The sequence below is a fragment of the Canis lupus genome, chromosome 1 (assembly GCF_048164855.1).
Source record: "Canis lupus baileyi chromosome 1, mCanLup2.hap1, whole genome shotgun sequence".
NCBI lineage: Eukaryota > Metazoa > Chordata > Mammalia > Carnivora > Canidae > Canis > Canis lupus.
The window spans coordinates 76,628,106-76,647,484 of NC_132838.1; the positions used below are offsets into that span (position 1 = coordinate 76,628,106).

General features: G+C 34.8%; 1 protein-coding gene and 1 non-coding gene across 8 annotated transcripts in view; both read left to right on the forward strand.

Moving 5' to 3' along the window:
- Window positions 1–19,379, forward strand: part of GKAP1 (G kinase anchoring protein 1) — a 71,602-nt gene that overhangs the window by 32,142 nt on the left and 20,081 nt on the right. For 4 of the 7 annotated variants that reach the window (XM_072836768.1, XM_072836750.1, XM_072836739.1 and 1 more), the window contains one exon: window positions 17,099–17,252. The exons of the other annotated variants lie outside the window; for them this stretch is intronic. In XM_072836768.1, coding sequence (XP_072692869.1) covers window positions 17,099–17,252 — 154 coding nt within the window. The remainder of the gene's footprint in view (window positions 1–17,098; window positions 17,253–19,379) is intronic. 7 annotated transcript variants of the gene reach the window in all.
- Window positions 5,785–5,857, forward strand: TRNAR-CCU (transfer RNA arginine (anticodon CCU)). Its single transcript has one exon. It is a non-coding gene; the product is annotated as a tRNA-Arg (tRNA).

Consider the following 19,379-nt stretch of genomic DNA (forward strand, 5'->3'; position numbering starts at 1 on the left):
GGACCAGCAACTGTTAATGGTGAGAAAAATAATTTTTATAAACTATTCCATGCTTTACTTTCTTTCCTGATTTGAAAGGGGGAAAAAATTTCAGACTGATAGGGTCTCATGTATTTAATATATTCAATCTGAGTTGTATTTAAACAGGCATAGATGTGTGACTCAGCATATATTTTGGCTTTCATTATAGTTTTAGAGCTGAGTTCTGATTGTCTGCTGTTGATAAATAATTTTATATGTAATAAAATTCACTTTAAATAATTTTAATGATAAAGACATTTTCTATCTTTGTAAATACAGTCTAATTATAATTTATTTCTTACATAACTATTTTAGGAAATTGGTCAAAAGAACATGTAATTCACATTATCCTTTGACACTTGTTAAAAATATACCAAAGTTATGTTCTATTTCCATTAGAAGTGTTACTCATTTTCTTGGAACTTGAATATTTAAGTGTTGTAGTGGTTATGCCATTGCTCTAGGAATCTAGAACTTTTTGAGAGTTCAAAAATAAGCCTGAAAAAAATTCTGATTTTAAGTCTAAAATGAGATATGCTTTCTACTAAAAATATATGTATGAGTCTTCTGTTACAGATATGCTCAATAATTGACTTGTTTTTTCCATATTTAATTTGTTACTTATGCCAAGAAAAATTTTTCCCCATAGGAACTTTAAAATTTCTAACCTCTGTTGAGAACAATATACATCTCATCCATTCCTTCTTAAAGCAGGTATTTTCTGGATAAAGTTCAAAAGAGAAAAGATTTATTTTACTTCATTGCTAGGTGATGAGAAATACTTGAACTTCCTGTATGTTCCTCTAACTGCCAACTAAACTTCTTCTCGGGTTGATTTCATCATTCCCCTTTTTCTTTCTCCATCTATCTTGATTATGTTATTAATCTCATTGCTTTCTTTGTAATCTCTTTTACTCTGAAATGATTAGAAAAAAAATGACATTTGCAGTAGTAAAGAATGGGAACAATTAATTTTTCTTCCTTAAATGTCTAGGAAATGTTAGCTGCCACTCACTGCTACAACAGTCCCCTTATCCATTCTTCACTACAGTATAGTCAAGAACATCCCATAAGAATTCTAGACAAGCAGAATGAATAATAGAATGTGTGTTTGTACATACCTCTTAGAAACCTTAACTAATCATGCCTTTTAAGGAGCATTATTTGACCCTTAAAGTTTTTATTTTTTATTTTTATTTTTTTTATTTTTTTTTTAATTTTTTTAAAAATTTTTATTTATTTATGATAGTCACAGAGAGAGAGAGAGAGAGAGAGAGAGGCAGAGGGAGAAGCAGGCTCCATGCACCGGGAGCCCGACGTGGGATTCGATCCCGGGTCTCCAGGATCGCACCCTGGGCCAAAGGCAGGCGCCAAACCGCTGCGCCACCCAGAGATCCCTTAAAGTTGTTTTTAATTTTCACATGTTGCCTTTTTAAACACCGGTGCTGCAGGGTAGAGTATCACACAGCTACTACTTTCTCTTTAGCTCCACTTTCTTTTTTTATTTAGCTCCACTTTCATCTTGCCTTCACAACCCCAGTCCTTCCAGTACTATTCAATAGCTTTAAATTTTTTATTTTTATTATTTTTAAAAATTTTTAAAGATTTATTTTATTTATTTATTCATTCATTCATTCATTCGAGACAGTCAGAGACACAGGCAGAGGGAGGAAGGCTTATTGGGACAGGAATGGGAGAAAGGTTACTTTTCACAAGATACATTTTTTAAAAGTTTTTTTTAAAAGAGATCTTATTTATTCATGATAGACATAGAGAGATAGAGAGAGAGAGAGGCAGAGACACACACAGGCAGAGGGAGAAGCAGGCTCCATACCAGGAGCCCGACGTGGGACTCGATCCCAGGACTCCAGGATCACGCCCTGGGCGGAAGGCAGGCGCTAAACCGCTGAGCCACCCAGTGATCCCCCACAAGATACATTTTTGAGGTTTTCTGTTATGTTTATGTACTATGTATTTAAAAATTATATAAAGAATAAAAAGCACTGGGTGAGAGAAGGAACTGGGGGAACAAACCTGGTCTTATTTGGCTCCATACCCTATTTCCTTTTTGTTGCACAATGCTTCATGCATGTGTACCTTAGATATATGAACTTGGATGAATTCATTTTAGGTCCTAATTATATTAGCTGAAAATTAAGGTTGACTTTGTTGATTTCTAAAATTATGATAAATGCTCAGTGTGTGATTAAATATTATATGCTAAAAATTGAACCCTATAGTTAACACTACTATCAAAACACAGGAGAACAGCAACAATGGCCCATTAGATTTTATTTTATTGTTTTTTTTTATTTTTATTTTTTTAAAATTTTTATTTATTTATGATAGTCACACACAGAGAGAGAGAGAGAGAGGCAGAGAGAGAAGCAGGCTCCGTGTACCAGGAGCCCGACGTGGGATTCGATCCTGGGTCTCCAGGATCGCGCCCTGGGCCAAAGGCAGGCGCTAAACTGCTGCGCCACCCAGGGATCCCCCCATTAAATTTTAAAAGCAAATAAATTCTACCTAATTTTTAAAAATCTCACCTAAAATTTGGCTTTACCTAAGCAACTCAACCTGTTTCCTACTCCTCAATGTCTTGAACTCTTGTGACTTTGTTCCATGGCTTTCCTTATTTGTGTTTATTATATTTGTTAGCTCTCTCTTGGTATAAGTAAGAGAAACCCAACTCAATCCAACATAAGAAAGAGATGCTTATTTGGTTGGTATATCCTGGAAGGATAGGGAAAGAGTTTGGCCTTAGAGTTGACTGGATCCCTGGATAGGTTTAGGATTCTTCATTTTTCTCACAAGTCTCAATTGCTATCTATGGCTTTACCTCCTGGCAGATCACATGGTTATTGGAGGATCTTGGGGCTACATCTTTACAGGATTTCCTACAAACTGTTAATTAGCTTTTGAGTCTTGATAGGTTAAAAATCAGTTTTTCTTTGAGGAGATGAGGAAGCAAGAAAATTCCCTATGTGGTATGATACGCTTTTTATCATATCACATTAGGGGATATAGAATGTTTATTTTTATGATGATAAAATTGATCTTCTTGAAGAAATGACTATTACTAACATAAATAAGTGATCAAATCTCCCATACAGATAATTCCAAATAATTTATGCAGGTATTCCACTTCCAGAGAGGGAGTTTAACTCCTTCCACTCTTGAGTATGGAGTGTGCTTAGTGACTTGCTTCCAAAGAGTAGAGTACAGAAGCAGGAAGGGAAATTAGTTTTATACTGTAGAAATCTGGCAGACACCACCTTGACCAGGTGATTAATATTAATATTATTAGTGATAGGTTGATAGCACATAGCCTTGATATGATGTGATAAGAATGGCCTATACTTCTGCAGTTTTCCTCACAAAAATCACATAAACCCAGTAAAATCATGATTAAAAAATATCAGGCAAATCGAAATCAAGGAACATTTTACAAAATACCTGGCCTGAATGACCAGTATTCCTCAAAACTATCAAAAGCAAAGTCTGAGAAGTTGTCATGGACAGAGAAGGCTAAGGAGACATGATAAATGTAATACATCCTGAATGGAATCTTGGTATATGTGGTGCCAAAGCAAGCAGTGAATGGAATCTTGGAACAGAAAAATAACATTAGGGGAAAACTAGTGTAATCCGAATAAAGTATGGAGTCTAGGTTGGTCCTGTAGTGGTATAACGTACTATGATAATGTAACATGTTACCAACAGGGAAAGCTGGGTGAGTGATTTATGGAAACTGTACTCTTCAAAACGTTTCTGTAAATCTAAGAGTATTCTAAAATTAAAAGTTTATTTCAAAACTTCAGCAGTGGATTCAGATGTCAACCGTTATAAAATTTCCCTTCAGAGTTGCACTCAGTGCCTTTTGTAGCTGTTAATGATTATTTCCTTTATCCATTAATTTTTTTACTGTGTTCTTCATTAAATTTAAATTTTTACTTTAAGATTACATGCATATAATAATAATTGAATGGCAGAGGAGAGTTTATGAAACCAGTAGTCTCCCAGCTATTGGCCCTTCCTTTACTACTTTTTAAAAGTCTTTCTCATATTTCACAATTGACCTGCATCAGGCCATGCAAAAGAATTTAGAGTTTTTGGAACACACTAGTTTTTCATGCTACCTTGTTGACCTGCATATTCTTCTGTTCTATCTTTCTCAGTGGTATCTTGTGCATGAATAGTTGTTAGTTCCTCTGGGAGAGGGAGTGAAGTCAGAGCAACCTAAGTCACCATCTTGGTGATGTCACTCTCTTGCTATCTTTCTTTATTTGCCTAACATGTTTCAGAACTTGGCTAAAGAGTTATATTTTCCTGGTTTCATTTAGATGCACAGAATATTTTGTATATACTTCATAGCACGCAACACTATTATTGTTGTTTTGCTTCTTCTCTAGAATTTTAGTTCCTGGAGTTCTGGGACCATATGTTGATTTAGTTTTCCTGGTAGTCCTAATTTCTGTCACATAGCGGGTAATGGAAGTGGAAGTTGGTTGATGAATGAATGAATGAATATTCTGCCTTTTCACTAAAACTTCCTCTAGCCTTTTTGGATCTATTTCTCTCATGTATTTTTACAACAAAACAGAGGCACATAGATCTTATTTTTTGTCAATTCAAGCACATTGTTCAAGCCTTCTGCTTAATGCAGTATTGCATCAAGTAGAATTCTGAAACTGCATCCTTACTCAGCAAGAAAAAATTCCATGATTGATTAATTATATTTGCCATTTATAAAAGAGGAAGAAGTGGCTACATGTCTTACAGGTACTTGCCATTTCTGACGTGTATGGAAGAGTCTATTGTATCTGTTATTATGTGTTAGTTTTTGTCTTTTTCAGTAGATTTGAGTTCCATGAGAGTAGCCTATGTGTTGCATAAGAAGGGCTTAATAAATATTTCAACTTCAAGACTTGAGTCCACCAGGGTCTGTCGTAGTGGGGAGAAGAAAGTAGACTTACCCCATATATAATGTTATCTTTAATATAAGAGCACTTTTAAGAATGCTGTTATTTAGATTTTCCCTTGAAATAAGTTCAAAGCACTCAACTGTAGCAAAAGAGAAATTGCACATATAGAGCATTTGATGTTTGCATATTACTATATATTAATGTATCTTAAAACTGTAAAGCTGGGAGGTTGTTCTAAAGGTGGCTTACAGACCCTGGAAGTATGAAAGGAATTGTTGATCAAGCATTAACATTTGTCAGTTTACTCTATAAATGATGTATTCTTCATTTGGAAATAGGAAGTCAGTGGGAAGCAAGGTTTGTTTGTTTTTTTAATCAAAGTATAATTTACACACAAAAGAATGCACAGGTCATAAGTGTGCAGTTTGATGAGGTTTGACAGAAATATATGACCTACATCCCTAACAAGGTAACATTATCATTACACCAGAAAGTTCCCTTCTCCCTGAAGCCAATCCCTTTCTTATGTCCTCCCCTGCCTACCACAGGCAACCACTGTTGTGATTTCTATCATCATAGATTAAATTTGCCTCTTTATTTAAAGTAAAGCGTACAGTATGTTATTTGGTCTGGCTCTTTCCCTCCCAAATGTTGAAGGTTTGTCCATGTTCTTATGTGTATCAGTGGTTTTTTTCCTTTTCATTGTTAAATTGTATTCCATGGTATGAATATATCATAATGTGTTTATTCTGTTGATGGACATTTAGTTTGTTTCCTTTTTTTGACCATTATGAATTAGGCTGTTAGAACATTTTTAAAAAATAGTTTGTTTAGGAGCACCTGGCTGGCTTAGTTGGTAGAGCATGTGACTCCTGATCTTGGGGTCATGAGTTCAAGCCCCATGTTGGGTGTGAAGATTGCTTAATTAAAATAAAATATTTTTAAAAACCAGCTTTATTTCAGTATAATTTACATACTATAAAGTTAGCCGTTTTAAGTAGATTTTAAATTCAGCTGATTTTAGTATATATACAGAGTTGTACAGCCATTACTGTAATTAATTTTAGAACATTTCTGTCATCCCCATAAGAAACCTCATGCCCATTACCAGCTATTCCCCATACCCTTTCTGCTCTAACCCCTCTCCCCCAGCTTAGGTAACTGCTATATCATTTGTATAGATTTGCCTGTTTTGTACACTTAGTATAAATGGAATCACACACAATGTGGTTTTGAGATTTCTTACACTTAGCATGATGTTTTTAAAGTTCATTCGTGTTGTAACATCTATCAGTATTTTATTCCTTTTTATCACAAAGTATTGTATTTTATTTTAGTTACACATTAATCACTTGGACATATGGGGTGTTTTCACCTTTTTTTTTTTTAATAAAGAAAAAGCCTAATGCAGGGCTTGAACTCCCCCAACCCTGAGCTGAAATCAAGAGTCCTATGCTTAACCAACTGAGCCACCCAGGTGCCCTGGTTGTTTCCACTTTTTAAATTATGAATCATGCTACTATGAACATTCATGTACAAGTCCTTATATGTTTAATTTCTCTTAGGTAAAATCCTAAGAATAAAATTGCTGTGTCATGGGGTAGATGTTTGTTTATTTATTTTTCTTTTATTTTTTAAAGATTTGTGTATAGTTGACACACAGTGTTCTATTAGTTTCAGGTATATAACATAGTGATTTGACAAGTTTATATGTTATGCTATGTTAACTTCAAGTGTAGCTATAAAATGCTGTTACAATATCATTGGCTATATTCCTTATGCCCTACCTTTTATTACTTTGATGTATGTTTAACTGTAAGAAACTGCTGAAGAGTTTTCCAAAGTGAATATGCTCTTTTAGACTTGTTAGAGGCATAGGTATTTGTGAAGTAAGGAAAGTTGTTTTTGCATTCCTGGTAGGAAGACTGACAAAAGTTTTTTTATAATGCTAGTAACTTTAGTTCCTTTCACTATAAATGAAGAAGTAGTTTCAATAATTATTTGTATTTCTGTATGCCAGTAACAGTGTAATTAAAATCAAAATGCTTTTTATCATAATATAATAATACCTAGGAATAAATATAATAAAGATATATAAGGCCTATATTGGGAAAATTACAAAACTTTATTGCAAGAAAGTAAAGACTCAAATAGAAGAATATTCCTTGACTTATTAACACAAAGATAATCACTTTTTCTCAAATTAATCTGTAAAATCTGTACAGTCTCAGCCAAAATCACAATTTAGTTTTTTTATTAACTGAAGTAAAGTTGACCTGCAATATTATATTAGTTTCAGGTGTATAGCATAATGATTCAACATTTATATGCATTATGAAATGTTCACTACCATTAAGTATAGTTATAATCTGTCACCACACAAAGTTATTACAGTATTATTAAGAATGTTCCCTATGCCATAGTTGAAAATCCCTATGACTTATGTATTTTATAACTGAAAGCTTATACATCTTAATCTCTTCTTCTATTTAACCCACCCACCCCTAACAACCACCAGTTTGTTCACCTTATTTGTCTGTTTTGTTTTGACAATTTAATTTTTAAACTAAAAACTAAAGCACTTCTAAAAAATTAATAGGGAAATGAAAAAGACCAAAATAACCAAAACATTCTTGAAGAAAAATAATTTGTCCAATCAGATATCAAGATTTTTTATAAAATTAATAATTAATACAGTAAAGAATAGAGGCAGAATGATAGATAAAAAGAACATTAGAACAAAACAGCACAGAAACAGGCCAACTATGAATATAACCTTGATCTGCAACAGAGTGAAGTAAAATAGTACTAGGTAGAGGATGAACTCTTTTTTAAATAAATGATTTTGGGCAATTGAGTATGTTTATGGAAAAAAGATTAGATTATTTCAAATCATGCATAAAAATTCATGCACAGAGAATCAAAGGCATAAAAGTCAAAGGCTATGTTATGAAGCTTATGGGTGCTAATACAGGAATATTTTTATGACTTTAGGGTAGGAAAGACACAAAACCCACTAGCTTTAAATTTATACATTAAGGAATTATTTCCATCAAAATATATTACAAAAGTGAAAGGACGATCTTCAGAGTAGGAAAAGATTTCTTCCAAAATAGAACTCATTGATGAATCTATGAAAAAGCAAGTACTCACAAAAGGGGATATTTATATGTCTTAAAAACATGAAAAGATGTTCAACTTCATTAGCGGTCATGGAAATGCAAATTAAAACCACATATTAATCTCCAGTTTAGCAAAAATCAAAGAATCTCATGATTTGTGTGTGTGTGTGTCTGTATACATATATATATATTTTTTAAGATTTTATTTTTAAGTAATCTCTACATCAACATGGAGTTTCAGATCAAAAGTTACATGCTCTACCACTGAGCCAGCCAGGCCACCCCCAAAGCCTTCGATGATTTGAATTGTTGGTGAGGATATGAAATAATATATTACTGCTTAAGAAGAGATAACTTGTTACAAACAATTTTGTTCAACATAGTACTAGAAGTCCTAGCCAGGGCAACTAGGCAAGAAAAAGAAATAAAAGGCATCCAAATCAGAAAGGAAGAAGTAAAAGTGTCCTTGTTTGTAGGTGACATGATATTATGTATAGAAAAGGCCCAATAAAGACTCCATCAAAAAACCGTTAGAACTAATAAATGAATTTAGCGAAGTTGTCAGATACTAAATCAATATACAAAAATCTGTTGCATTTCTATACACTAATAATAACAACTTACCAGAAAATTTAAGAGAACAATCCCATTTACAGTTGCATCAAAAAAAAAAAAAACCCAGGAATAAATTTAACTAAGGAGTTGGAAGACTTGTAGACTGAAAACTATGACATTAATGAAAGAAATTGAGGAAGGCACAAATAAATGGAAAGGTATCCCATGCTCATGGATTGTAAGAATATTGTTAAAATGTCCATACTACCCAAAGCAGTCTACAGATTCAGCTCAAACTCTATCAAGATTCCAGTAGGATTTTTCACAGAACTAGAATAAACAATCCTTAATTTGTATGGAACCACAAAAGACCCTGAATTACCAAAGTAATCTTGAGAAAGAAGAACAAAACTGGAGGTATGATGCTCCCTGATTTCAAGCTGCACTACAGAGCTATAGTTAAAAGAAAAAAAGTATGGTTATTGGCATAAAAACAGACACAGAACAATGGAATAGAATAGAGAAGCTCAGAAATAAGTACACACTATACATGGTCCATGAATTTATGACAAAGGAAGCAAGAATATACAGCGAGGAAAGGACAGCCTCTTCAATAAATGGTATTGAGAAAACTGGACCACTATCTTATACTACACACAAAAATTCACTTAAAATGAATTAAAGACTCAAATATAAGACATAAATCCCTAAAACTTATCCTAGAAGAGTTAGCCAAAAAAAAAAAAAAGAAGAAGAAAAAGAAAGAAAGAAAGAAAGAAAGAAAGAAAGAAAGAAAGAAAGAAAAGAAAAGAAAAGAAAGAAAGAACCTTGCTAAGTGTGAAAACATGGTGAACCTAGTGGATGTTACGCTAAGTAAAATGAGACAGAAAGACAAATACCATATGATTTCACTTATATGTGGAACCTAAAAATATGAGCAAAAAAACTAAAAAAAAATAGGCTCAAATAGAGAACAATTTGCTGGTTTCCTGAGGGGAGAGTGGTAGAGGAAAGGGCAAAATTGAAGGAGATCAAGAAGTACAAACTTTGAGTTCTAAAATAAGTCATAGAGATGAAAAGTACAGCATAGGGAAAATAGGTAGTAATATTATAACATTGAATGGTGACACATGGTGACTTACTGTGGTGAGCACTATGTAACAGAATTGCTAAGTCACACTGTTATACAGTGAAATGAATGTATCATTGTATGTCAACTATGTTTCAATTAGAATGCTCCAGTAAGAAAACATGGGTGGTAAGCTTGACGTTGCAGTTGGCGATGATTTTTTTGGATTTGATCCCAAAAGCAGAGGCAACAAAAGCAAAAGTGAACAAGTGGGACTACATCAAACTAAAAAGCTTCTGCACTCCAAAAGAAACCATAATCAAAATGAAAAGGTAACCTACTGAATGGAAGAAAATATTTGCAAATCATATATCTAATAAGGAGTTAATATTCAAAATATGTAAAGAAGTTGTACAAGTTAATAGCAAAAAACTAAACAATTCACTAAAAAATAGGGAGAGAATATGAGCAGACATTTTTCCAAAGAAGACATATAGATTGGGGATCCCTGGGTGATTCAGCGGTTTAGCGCCTGCCTTTGGTCCAGGGCGTGATCTTGGGGTCCTGGGATCGAGTCCCACGTCGGGCTCCCTGCATGGAGCCTCCTTCTCCCTCTGCCTGTGTCTCTGCCTCTCTCTCTCTGTGTCTCTCATGAATAAATAAATAAAATATTTAAAAAAGACATATAGATGCCCAACAGGCCCATGAAAAGATGTTCAACATTACTAACCATGGGGAAAATGCAAATCAAAACCACAATGAGATTCACCTCAAACCTATTAGAAGAGCTATTATCAAAAGGACAAGAAATAACAAATGTTGGCAAGGATGTGGAGAAAAGGGAACCCTCATGCATTGTTGGTGGGAATGTCAATTGGTGCAGCACCTATGGAAAACAGCATGGAGGTTCCTCAAAAAGTTGAAAATAGAGCTACCCTATGACCCAGAAACTGCACTACTAGGTATTTATATTACTTAGCCATTAAAGAAATGAAATCTTGCCATTTGCAACAATGTGGGTGGAACTAGAGGGTGGTATACTGAGCAGAGTAAGTCAATCAGAGAAAGACAATTATATGATTTCACTCATGTGGAATTTAAGAAACAAAACAGAAGATCATAGGGAAAGGGAGGGAAAAAATAAAACAAGATGAAATCAGGAAGATAAACATGAGAGACTCTTGACTCTAGGAAACAAACTGAGGGTTGCTGGAAGGAAGGTGGATGGAGGGAGGGGTAACTGGGTGATGGGTGTTAAGGAGGGCACGTGATGTGATGAGTAATGGGCATTATATGCAACTGATGAATCACTGAACTCTACCTGTGAAACTAATTGAAACTAATAATATATTATATGTTAGTTGAATTTAAATTAAAAAAATGCATCTGTACCGTTAACATCTAAATCTACAAGGGTAGGCTTACTAGAAAAATACAAGCACCGCAGAGAACTCCTTAAGTTGAAAATGTTCATGAACCCCTTCAACCTCTTCAACTCTAAACCATATGAGGAAAAGGATGGATTCTTGGGTCCAGAGTGGGCAAGATCTGGGTCATTAGTTAGGATACCACGTTTAAAAGGTGTGGATCCTAACTGCAACAACAGTGATAGATCCATCCAAGAAACAGAACTGAAATATGAGCTGCCACTTTGAGGGGGCAAAAGAAGCAGAACCCAGAATCCCAAGATCATGACCTAAACCAAAGGCAGATGCTTAACCAACTGAGCCACCCAGATGCCCCAGCTAAGAGTCTTTGAGGTTTTCCTAAAAAAACATATCTTTTTTAAGATTTTATTTATTTATTGGTAGAGAGTGTGAGCAGGGGGAGAGACAGAAGGAGAGAGAGAATTTCAGGCAGACTCCACACTGAGTACAGAGCCTGATGTGGGGCTTGATCCCACATAATCTCAGGTCACACCCTGAGATTATGACCTGAGTGGAAACCAAGAGTCGGATGCTTAACTGATTGAGCCACTTAGGTGACCCTCTATTTTTATCTTATTTTTCCTTCCATTCTATATTCATCTGTTTTGTTTCTTAAATTCCACGATTGAAATAATATGGCATTTATCTTTCCCTGACTGACTTATTTTGCATAGCATAATACACTCTAGTTCCATCCATGATGTTGCAAATGGGAAGATTTCATTCTTTTTGATGGCTTAGTAGTATCCCATTATATATAAATACCACATCTTTATTGATTCATCAGTCGAACATTTGGGCTCTTTCCATAATTTGGCTATTGTTGATAATGCTGCTATCATTAGGGGTCCATGTACCCATTCAAATCAGCATTTTTGTATCCTTTGGATAAATACCTTGCAATTGCTAGGTTATAGGGTAATTCTATTTTTAACCTTTTAAGGAACCTACATACTGTTTTCCAGAATGGCTGTACCAGTTTGCATTCCCAGCAGTGTAAGAGAGTTCCCTATTTCTCTGCATCCTTTCCAAGATCCATTCTTTCCTGAGTTTTAATTTTAGTCATTGTGACAAGTGTGAAGTGATATTTCATGTGGTTTTGATTCGTATTTTCCTGATGATGAGTGATGTTGAGCATTTTTGCATGTGTCTCTTAGTCATGTGTATGTCTTCTTTGGCAAAATGTCTGTTCATGCCTTCTGTCCATTTCTAAATTTTTTGGGAGTAGAATTTGATGAGTTCTTTATTATGGATTCTGGGTACTAGCCCTTTATCTGATAGGTCATTTGCAAATATCTTCTCCCATTCTGAGGGTTGTCTTTTAGTTTTGTTGATTGTTTTCTTTGCTGTTCAGAAGCTTTTTTATCTTGATGATATCTCAATATTTCATTTTTGCTTTTGTTTCCCTTGCCTCTGGATATATGTCTAGTAAGAAGTTGCTGTGGCCAAGGTCAAAGAAGTCTCTACTTGTGTTCTCCTTTAGGATTTTGATGATTTTTTATCTCACATTTAGGTCTCTCATCCATTTTAAATTTATTTTTGTGGATAATGTAAGAAAGTTCAGCACTATTTCTTAAAATATTCTCTGTTCCTATCTATTTTCTCCTTCTGAGATTCCCACAATGGATATTTTGGCCTACTTCGTAGTACCCTATAGATACCTCAGGCTCTATTTCCTTTTCTTCAATTATTTTTCTTTCTATTCTTTGTTCCTACGTAATTTCCATCGTCCTATCTTTAAGCTCACTGATTTTTCCTTTTGCTTGCTCAATTCTGCCTTTAATTTGTCATTTCAGTTGTACTTTTCAGCTCTAGGATTTTTTTTTTTTGGGAGGGGGTATCTTTTTAGGTTTTCTGTCTCTATTGATATTTACATTTTGTTCACACATTGTTTTCTTGATTTTCCCCACAACTCCTTTAGTTCTTTGAGCAGTCTTTGACAATTGTTTTGAAGTCTTTGTTTCATGTAACTGCCATAGGTCTTTTTCAGGGACAATTTCTGTTGGTTAATTTTTTGCCTTTCAGTGGGTCATATTTCCCTATTTCTTGAATACATTGTGATTTTTTTGTTAAATGATAGACATTTAATAATATGGCAACTCTGGAAATCAGATTCTCCTCCTTCCTTGGAGAGTGGTGTTTTTTTAATTTTTGTTTTTTTGATTGTTTAGGCTCTCTCTGTTCCAAATATAAACATAAGGTGTAAGCTTTAGGCCTTTTCCTGAGGCTTTTTCCTTGGGCCTGTACAGTCACTTTCTAATTTTCCCCTTATAGGCATTTGTTTCTAAATGTCCTAATTTTTAATGTCTGGCTCCCAAAAGTGAAAAAGCAAAAAATGAAGGGAGGAAGAATGGGCACCAGCCCTTTAAATCTAGTAGAAGTCACTTCAGCTGGAGGGAGAGGGGCTTACAACAATTTGAGGAGGTACAACTACAATGGTTGCCTGTCTCCTTGTCTGGACTGTGATCAGAGCAGCAGTCAGTAACCAAAGCAGGTTCCTATTATTTGGAGGACAGGGTACTTTTTGTCCACCTTAGTTCCCATAAACTGTGCATGCTGCTCCACAAGCCTGCCTGCCAGCCACATGGCTGAGGTTGGGGGATGAGTAACTACTACTGTACTAAAAGCTAAAATTAACCAAAATTAACTTACCTTCCATGTCTTGCCCTGGAAGTTGCAAGCCCTTGATAGATTCCAAAATTCTAAAACAGTTACATCAGATAGATTCTGACAGTGCAGTTGTTGTCCAGGTGAGGAGACAGATTCCTTGTGCTTCTTCATCTTCTCAGGATCCTCTCTGATTGATTTTTGAGTTAGTTTTTGTGTATGCTGTGAAAAAAGAGGCCAAATTCACTTTTTGGCATGTGTGTATCCAGTTGTTCCAGCTCCACTTGTTGAAAACACTCTTGTTTCCTTAATGAAGCAACTTACTACTTTTTAAAAAGTAAACTGACTGGGGCGCCTGGGTGGCTCAGTCAGTTAAGTGTCTGCCTTTGGCTTAGGTGGTGATCCCAGGGTCCTAAAATCAAGCCCCTGCTGAGCAGGGAGCCTGATGACTCTCCCTCTCTCTTGCCCCTCTCCCCCCACTCATGTTCTTTCTCTCTTTCTCAAATAAAATCTTTGAAAAAAAAAAACTGACCATGAATGTGAAGGCTTATGTCTATATTCTATTATGTTTCAATGATCTATAAGGCTAAAATTACACAAACATCATACTGTCTTTCTCATTATATATTTGGCACATAATAGATGTTCAGTATTTGAGTTAAATTGAAATGGAATTGCTCAACTTATTAAAGAATGTGTGTTCTTACATTTGACATATTTTTGTCTTTTTTCTTTTGGGGTATGTGTATGTGGTGGGGGGAGTTGTGGGTGATTTATTTTTGCTTCTTTTCTCCCTAGTTTCTTATCAGACTGTCTTTATAAAAATTCCTTTCTTACTCTGTGAAGAAGTTTTCTGCCTCACTGATAAATACTCAAGGTCAGAGTACCTTTGGGATAGGCATGCTGGTAATGATAGTAGCCATCAAAAAACAGAACTGGAATTGCACTTTTTAGAGAAGTGAAATCCAGAGGCCAATTAGTTGCTTTCGTATCATTCCTTTCTTAGAAGTTTAGCACTGTTTTAAGCATTGTTGTATTTATTATTTAAAGTGAAATCTTACCAGAATATACTGGACATATTTTGTGAAGCAGTAGACTTATATTTGTACCACTTAGCAATAGAATAACTGATAGGCAAGTTATTTAACTTTAGTGAGGCCTTGATTACTTTGTGGCAAAATAATTCTTGCTCTCTCAATCTCCTGTGTTGTTAATAAGAATCAAAGTGATGTTTATGTAAGAGTTTTACAAAATACAATGTGCTACACAAGTATTTTTAATGTCATTTATTTATTAAGCAGTGATAACACATTTTTGTTTCTTTCAAACACTTTCTAAGATAATATATAGGGAAAGGAATTTGAACTTTTGGGTCATTTGCTTACAAATACAGTCGAAATGGGTAAAATTTGAGTGTTATAGCTCAAGAATATGGGACATATGTGAAACTAATGAGAGTGAGAGGAATATTTTCTTCAGTCTCTTTTTAAAAAATTTTTTAAATTTATTTGAGAAAGAGAGAAGCTCAAGCAGACTCCATGCTGAGTGCAGAGACTGACACAGGGCTGGATCTCACAACCCTGAGATCATGACCTAAGCTGAAACCAAGAATTGGACACTTCACTGCACCACCCAGGCGCCCCTTCAGAGGTCTCTGTCTTTATAACAGGAAGTGGAGAGGAAATACCACTTTGATTGAAGAACATGTAAAATTTCTCATTTAGTGTAATTGGTAGATTGTGATAAAATCTTGTCTCTTTATCACAAATATGTAGAATTTATGTAAAAATTATTTTTAAAATGTAATAGACAAGATGGAGCAATACATAGCTATAAGAATCAAGGCAGTGTGGCATGGCATAAGGGTAGACATACAAGTTGACAGAATAGAATTAAATCCAGAAGGAAACTCTTAAATTTGTGGTCAGTTGATTTTGTACAGGAATGCCAACACAATCTAGTGGGGAAAGGAATAATCTTCTCAACAAATAATGCTGGATATCCACATGCAGAAGAATGAGTTTGGGCCCTTTGTTCACTCCATACACACACAAAAAAAAAATTACTCAAAATGGATTATAGACCTAAATGTAAGAGCTAAAATGGTAAAGCTCTTAGAAGAAGGAATTATAGGAGTACATCTTCATAACTGAGTCGTTTCTTGCATAAGTTGGATGCTGTCAAAAGGAATTTCGTAATACAAAGGACACTATCAAGAATGTGAAAGGAAAACCTGCAGAGTGGGAGAAAATATTTCCAGATCATATATTTGACAATAGGCTTGTATCTAGACTATATAAAGAACTCTTACACTCAAAAGTAAAAAGCAATCCAGTTAAAAAGCAGGCAAAGGATCTCAGTAGACATTTTTCCAAAAAGATATACGAATGTCCAATAAGCATATGAAAAGATGCTTAGCACCACTAGCCATCAGGAAAATGCAGCTGAAAGCCATAGTATGATACCATTTCATACTCAATTGGGTGTCTGTGATCAATAAAGACAGATAATGGCAAATGTTGGTGAGAATGTGAAGAAATTAGAACTCTCATTCTGATGGGATTATAAAATGGTGCAGCTGCTTTGGAAAACTATCTGGCAATTCCTCAAAAAGTTAAACATTGAGTTACCATATGTCTCAGAAGTTCTACTCATAGATACATATATACATAAGAGAATTAAAAACATAGCCACAAAATACCTGTTCTTGAATGTAATAGTAGTAGTATTCATAATAACCCAAAAGTCGAAACCACACAAATGTCTATTAACCACAGCATGGAGAAATAAAACGTAGTTATTATTTGGTAATGAGAAATGAAGTGCTGATACATGCTATAATAATATAGGTGAACTTTGAAATCATTGTACTAAGTGAAAGAAGCCTGTCACATAAGACCACATATTATATGGTTTCATTTATATTGAATGTCCAGAAAAGGCAGGTGTATCTGGACAGTAGATTAGTGTTATGCAGGGGACAACTGAGTAGGGAGAAGTAGGGAATGACTGCTAAAAGTTCAAAGTTTGTTTGGGAGGTGATGAAACTTATTAACTTAATTATAATTATGGTTGCACAATTCTGGATATATTAAAAACCATTGAAATGTGCATTTTAAATGGGTGAATTGTATATGCTATATGGATAATTTTTTTTAAATTAAGCAGTACCCAACTCAAAGTATGAAGGAAAGGTCATCTAAGAATGCGTCTCTACTGTTTACCTCTTGGAGATAGAGAAGAATCAGATGGTTGATTGTCTCTTAGTTACCATTTTTCTTTCATTCTCCAGCCTTCTGGTGGCTGACTAGGTTTATTAAGTGCATACACTTTCGTGTTGAATGATAGTAAATCATAATTCATTTTTGACAGGAATTGAGTTCTCAGACTTTATCACATGATGGAGGATTCTTCAATAGACTGGAAGATGATGTTCATAAAATTCTTATTAGAGAAAAAAGAAGAGAACAGCTTACAGAATATAATGGAACAGATAATTGCGCAGCTCATGAACACAACCAGGCATGTAAAATAGAAAATTCTCTTAAAATCACAGTGAAATTAAAATGCAATTTTCCTTTCTTAAAAAACAGTAGAATCCAGTTATAATATGACGTTACAGTCTTAGGATATTATCTTAGTCATTATCATGCATAGATACTTACATTAACATGTATCAGGTACTCCATTTATTGAATATTTACTGAGTGTGTGCTATGTGCTAGATACTCTTAGGCACCAGTATAGGAAAGTGGGAATACCAAGGTGGGTGGGACTGTCCTTCACTTAGATACTCAGAGTAGTGGGGGTAAGAGGAGGCAAACCTATAGAGTATCATTCAGCATGATGAAGGCTTTGAGAGAGAGATGAACAATACAAATGAGGTTTTGAATAGAGAAGGTATTAGCTCCCTCCTTGGGTGAGTTGTGAAAGGTGTCTGAAGAATTGACATTTGGGATGGACACTGAATGATGAATAAACTATAAGAGAAATGGAGGGGCCCTACGGGAAGTGCAATAGCAGAGGTCCAGAGCTGCATAAGCTTTAGACTGAGTATTCAGGAAATAAAAGGTTCTGTACTGAGAAGCACAGTGTGTGTGAGGCTAGGGTAACAGGGCCAGGGAAATAGCTTGGGTTTTAGATTATGAAAGTCTTTTTATGGGGAAATAAGTTGGAATTTTAACCTGTAGACAGGAGTTGCAAACTATTGCCCTAAGAATGGCACTCACATTTTAAATATATTACTCAACAAACAAAAAAGAAAGAAAACTTCATCATATAGAGACCTATAAATGCATCTTTCTTTCTTTCTTTCTTTCTTTCTTTCTTTCTTTCTTTCTTTCTTTCTTTCTTTCTTTCTTTCTTTCTTCTTTTTATTTATTATTTATTTATTTATTTATTTATTTATTTATTTATTTATTTATTTATTTATGATAGACGCAGAGAGAAAGAGGCAGAGACACAGGCAGAGGGAGAAGCAGGCTCCATGCAGGGAGCCTGACGTGGGACTCGATCCCAGATCTCCAGGATCCTGTCCTGGGGCAAAGGCAGGCGCTAAACCGCTGAGCCACCCAGGGATCCCCTGCATTTGTTTTTCTTACACAGTTGCTAGTCTTCTGCTTTATTTATTCCTTTTATGGGAGGGTCTTAGGTATTCTTAAACTTGCGCCTATTCTTTACCTTATGTTGACCTCCAATCCATTAATAACTGTTCTCAGTCTCAAACTTGTAGTAATTTCAGTTGCGTTTCCACAAACACTTTCCTTTTACCTACTTGATTTTCTCTTCTTCCCTTGGTGCACAGTATTGGTTTTCACAGTATTGCCTACTCTCTCTAGTCTGATTTAATGTCTAGGCTGCCAGGTGTTGCTGGAAAATACATATTTTTTTAAGATAATGCTAATGTTCCATTCTGAAAATCAGTGCTTGTGTAACTTTTGCCACATCTTCATTTCAACATTAACAGTCCTTTGGTTCATCTCTCTCTCTCTGCCTGTGTAATAAACATACAGTATTATATTAGTTTCGGGTATACAATATAATGATTCAATAATTCTGTACAATTTGACTTTGACAGATTCCTACAGTGGCTATTCCAAAGTCTAAAAGCCCATTTCCCATCATCCTTTTACTCTTGTGTGGACATTATCTCTTTGTTGTTTCATTAAGATTGGTAAATTCGATCAACAAATTAAACACCTAAGTTGTGTTACATAGGACACAAAGGAAGTCAGACCCTTGAGAACTTTTTATTCTGATGCAGCAGTAAGATGGGTTTATAAATAACACTAACATAATTCCACATGAAAATCTATTTTCAACTTAATAACAGGGAATCCTTGCCTGTCCAGAACTACTTGTGAGCTTCTTCCTTTCTGGCATTGAATTAAATTTAATATTTTCCTGTCTTGCTTTGTCTGTCAAATTTTATGTATAGTCTGTGCAACCATGTTAATATTTATGGTAAGCATATATGCTTCCTCTTGGCTGTGATTCTCCCCTTTGTGATCCATATCTTCTTATTTTCTGAAACCCATCTGAGATCATTTTTGGATAGAAAGAATAATATTAGTATATTTCAGCAAATAGGTGTCTCAAACCCTTTGTAGAACAAATTTGGCCATATAAAAGTTCATTAAATGATTAAGTTATA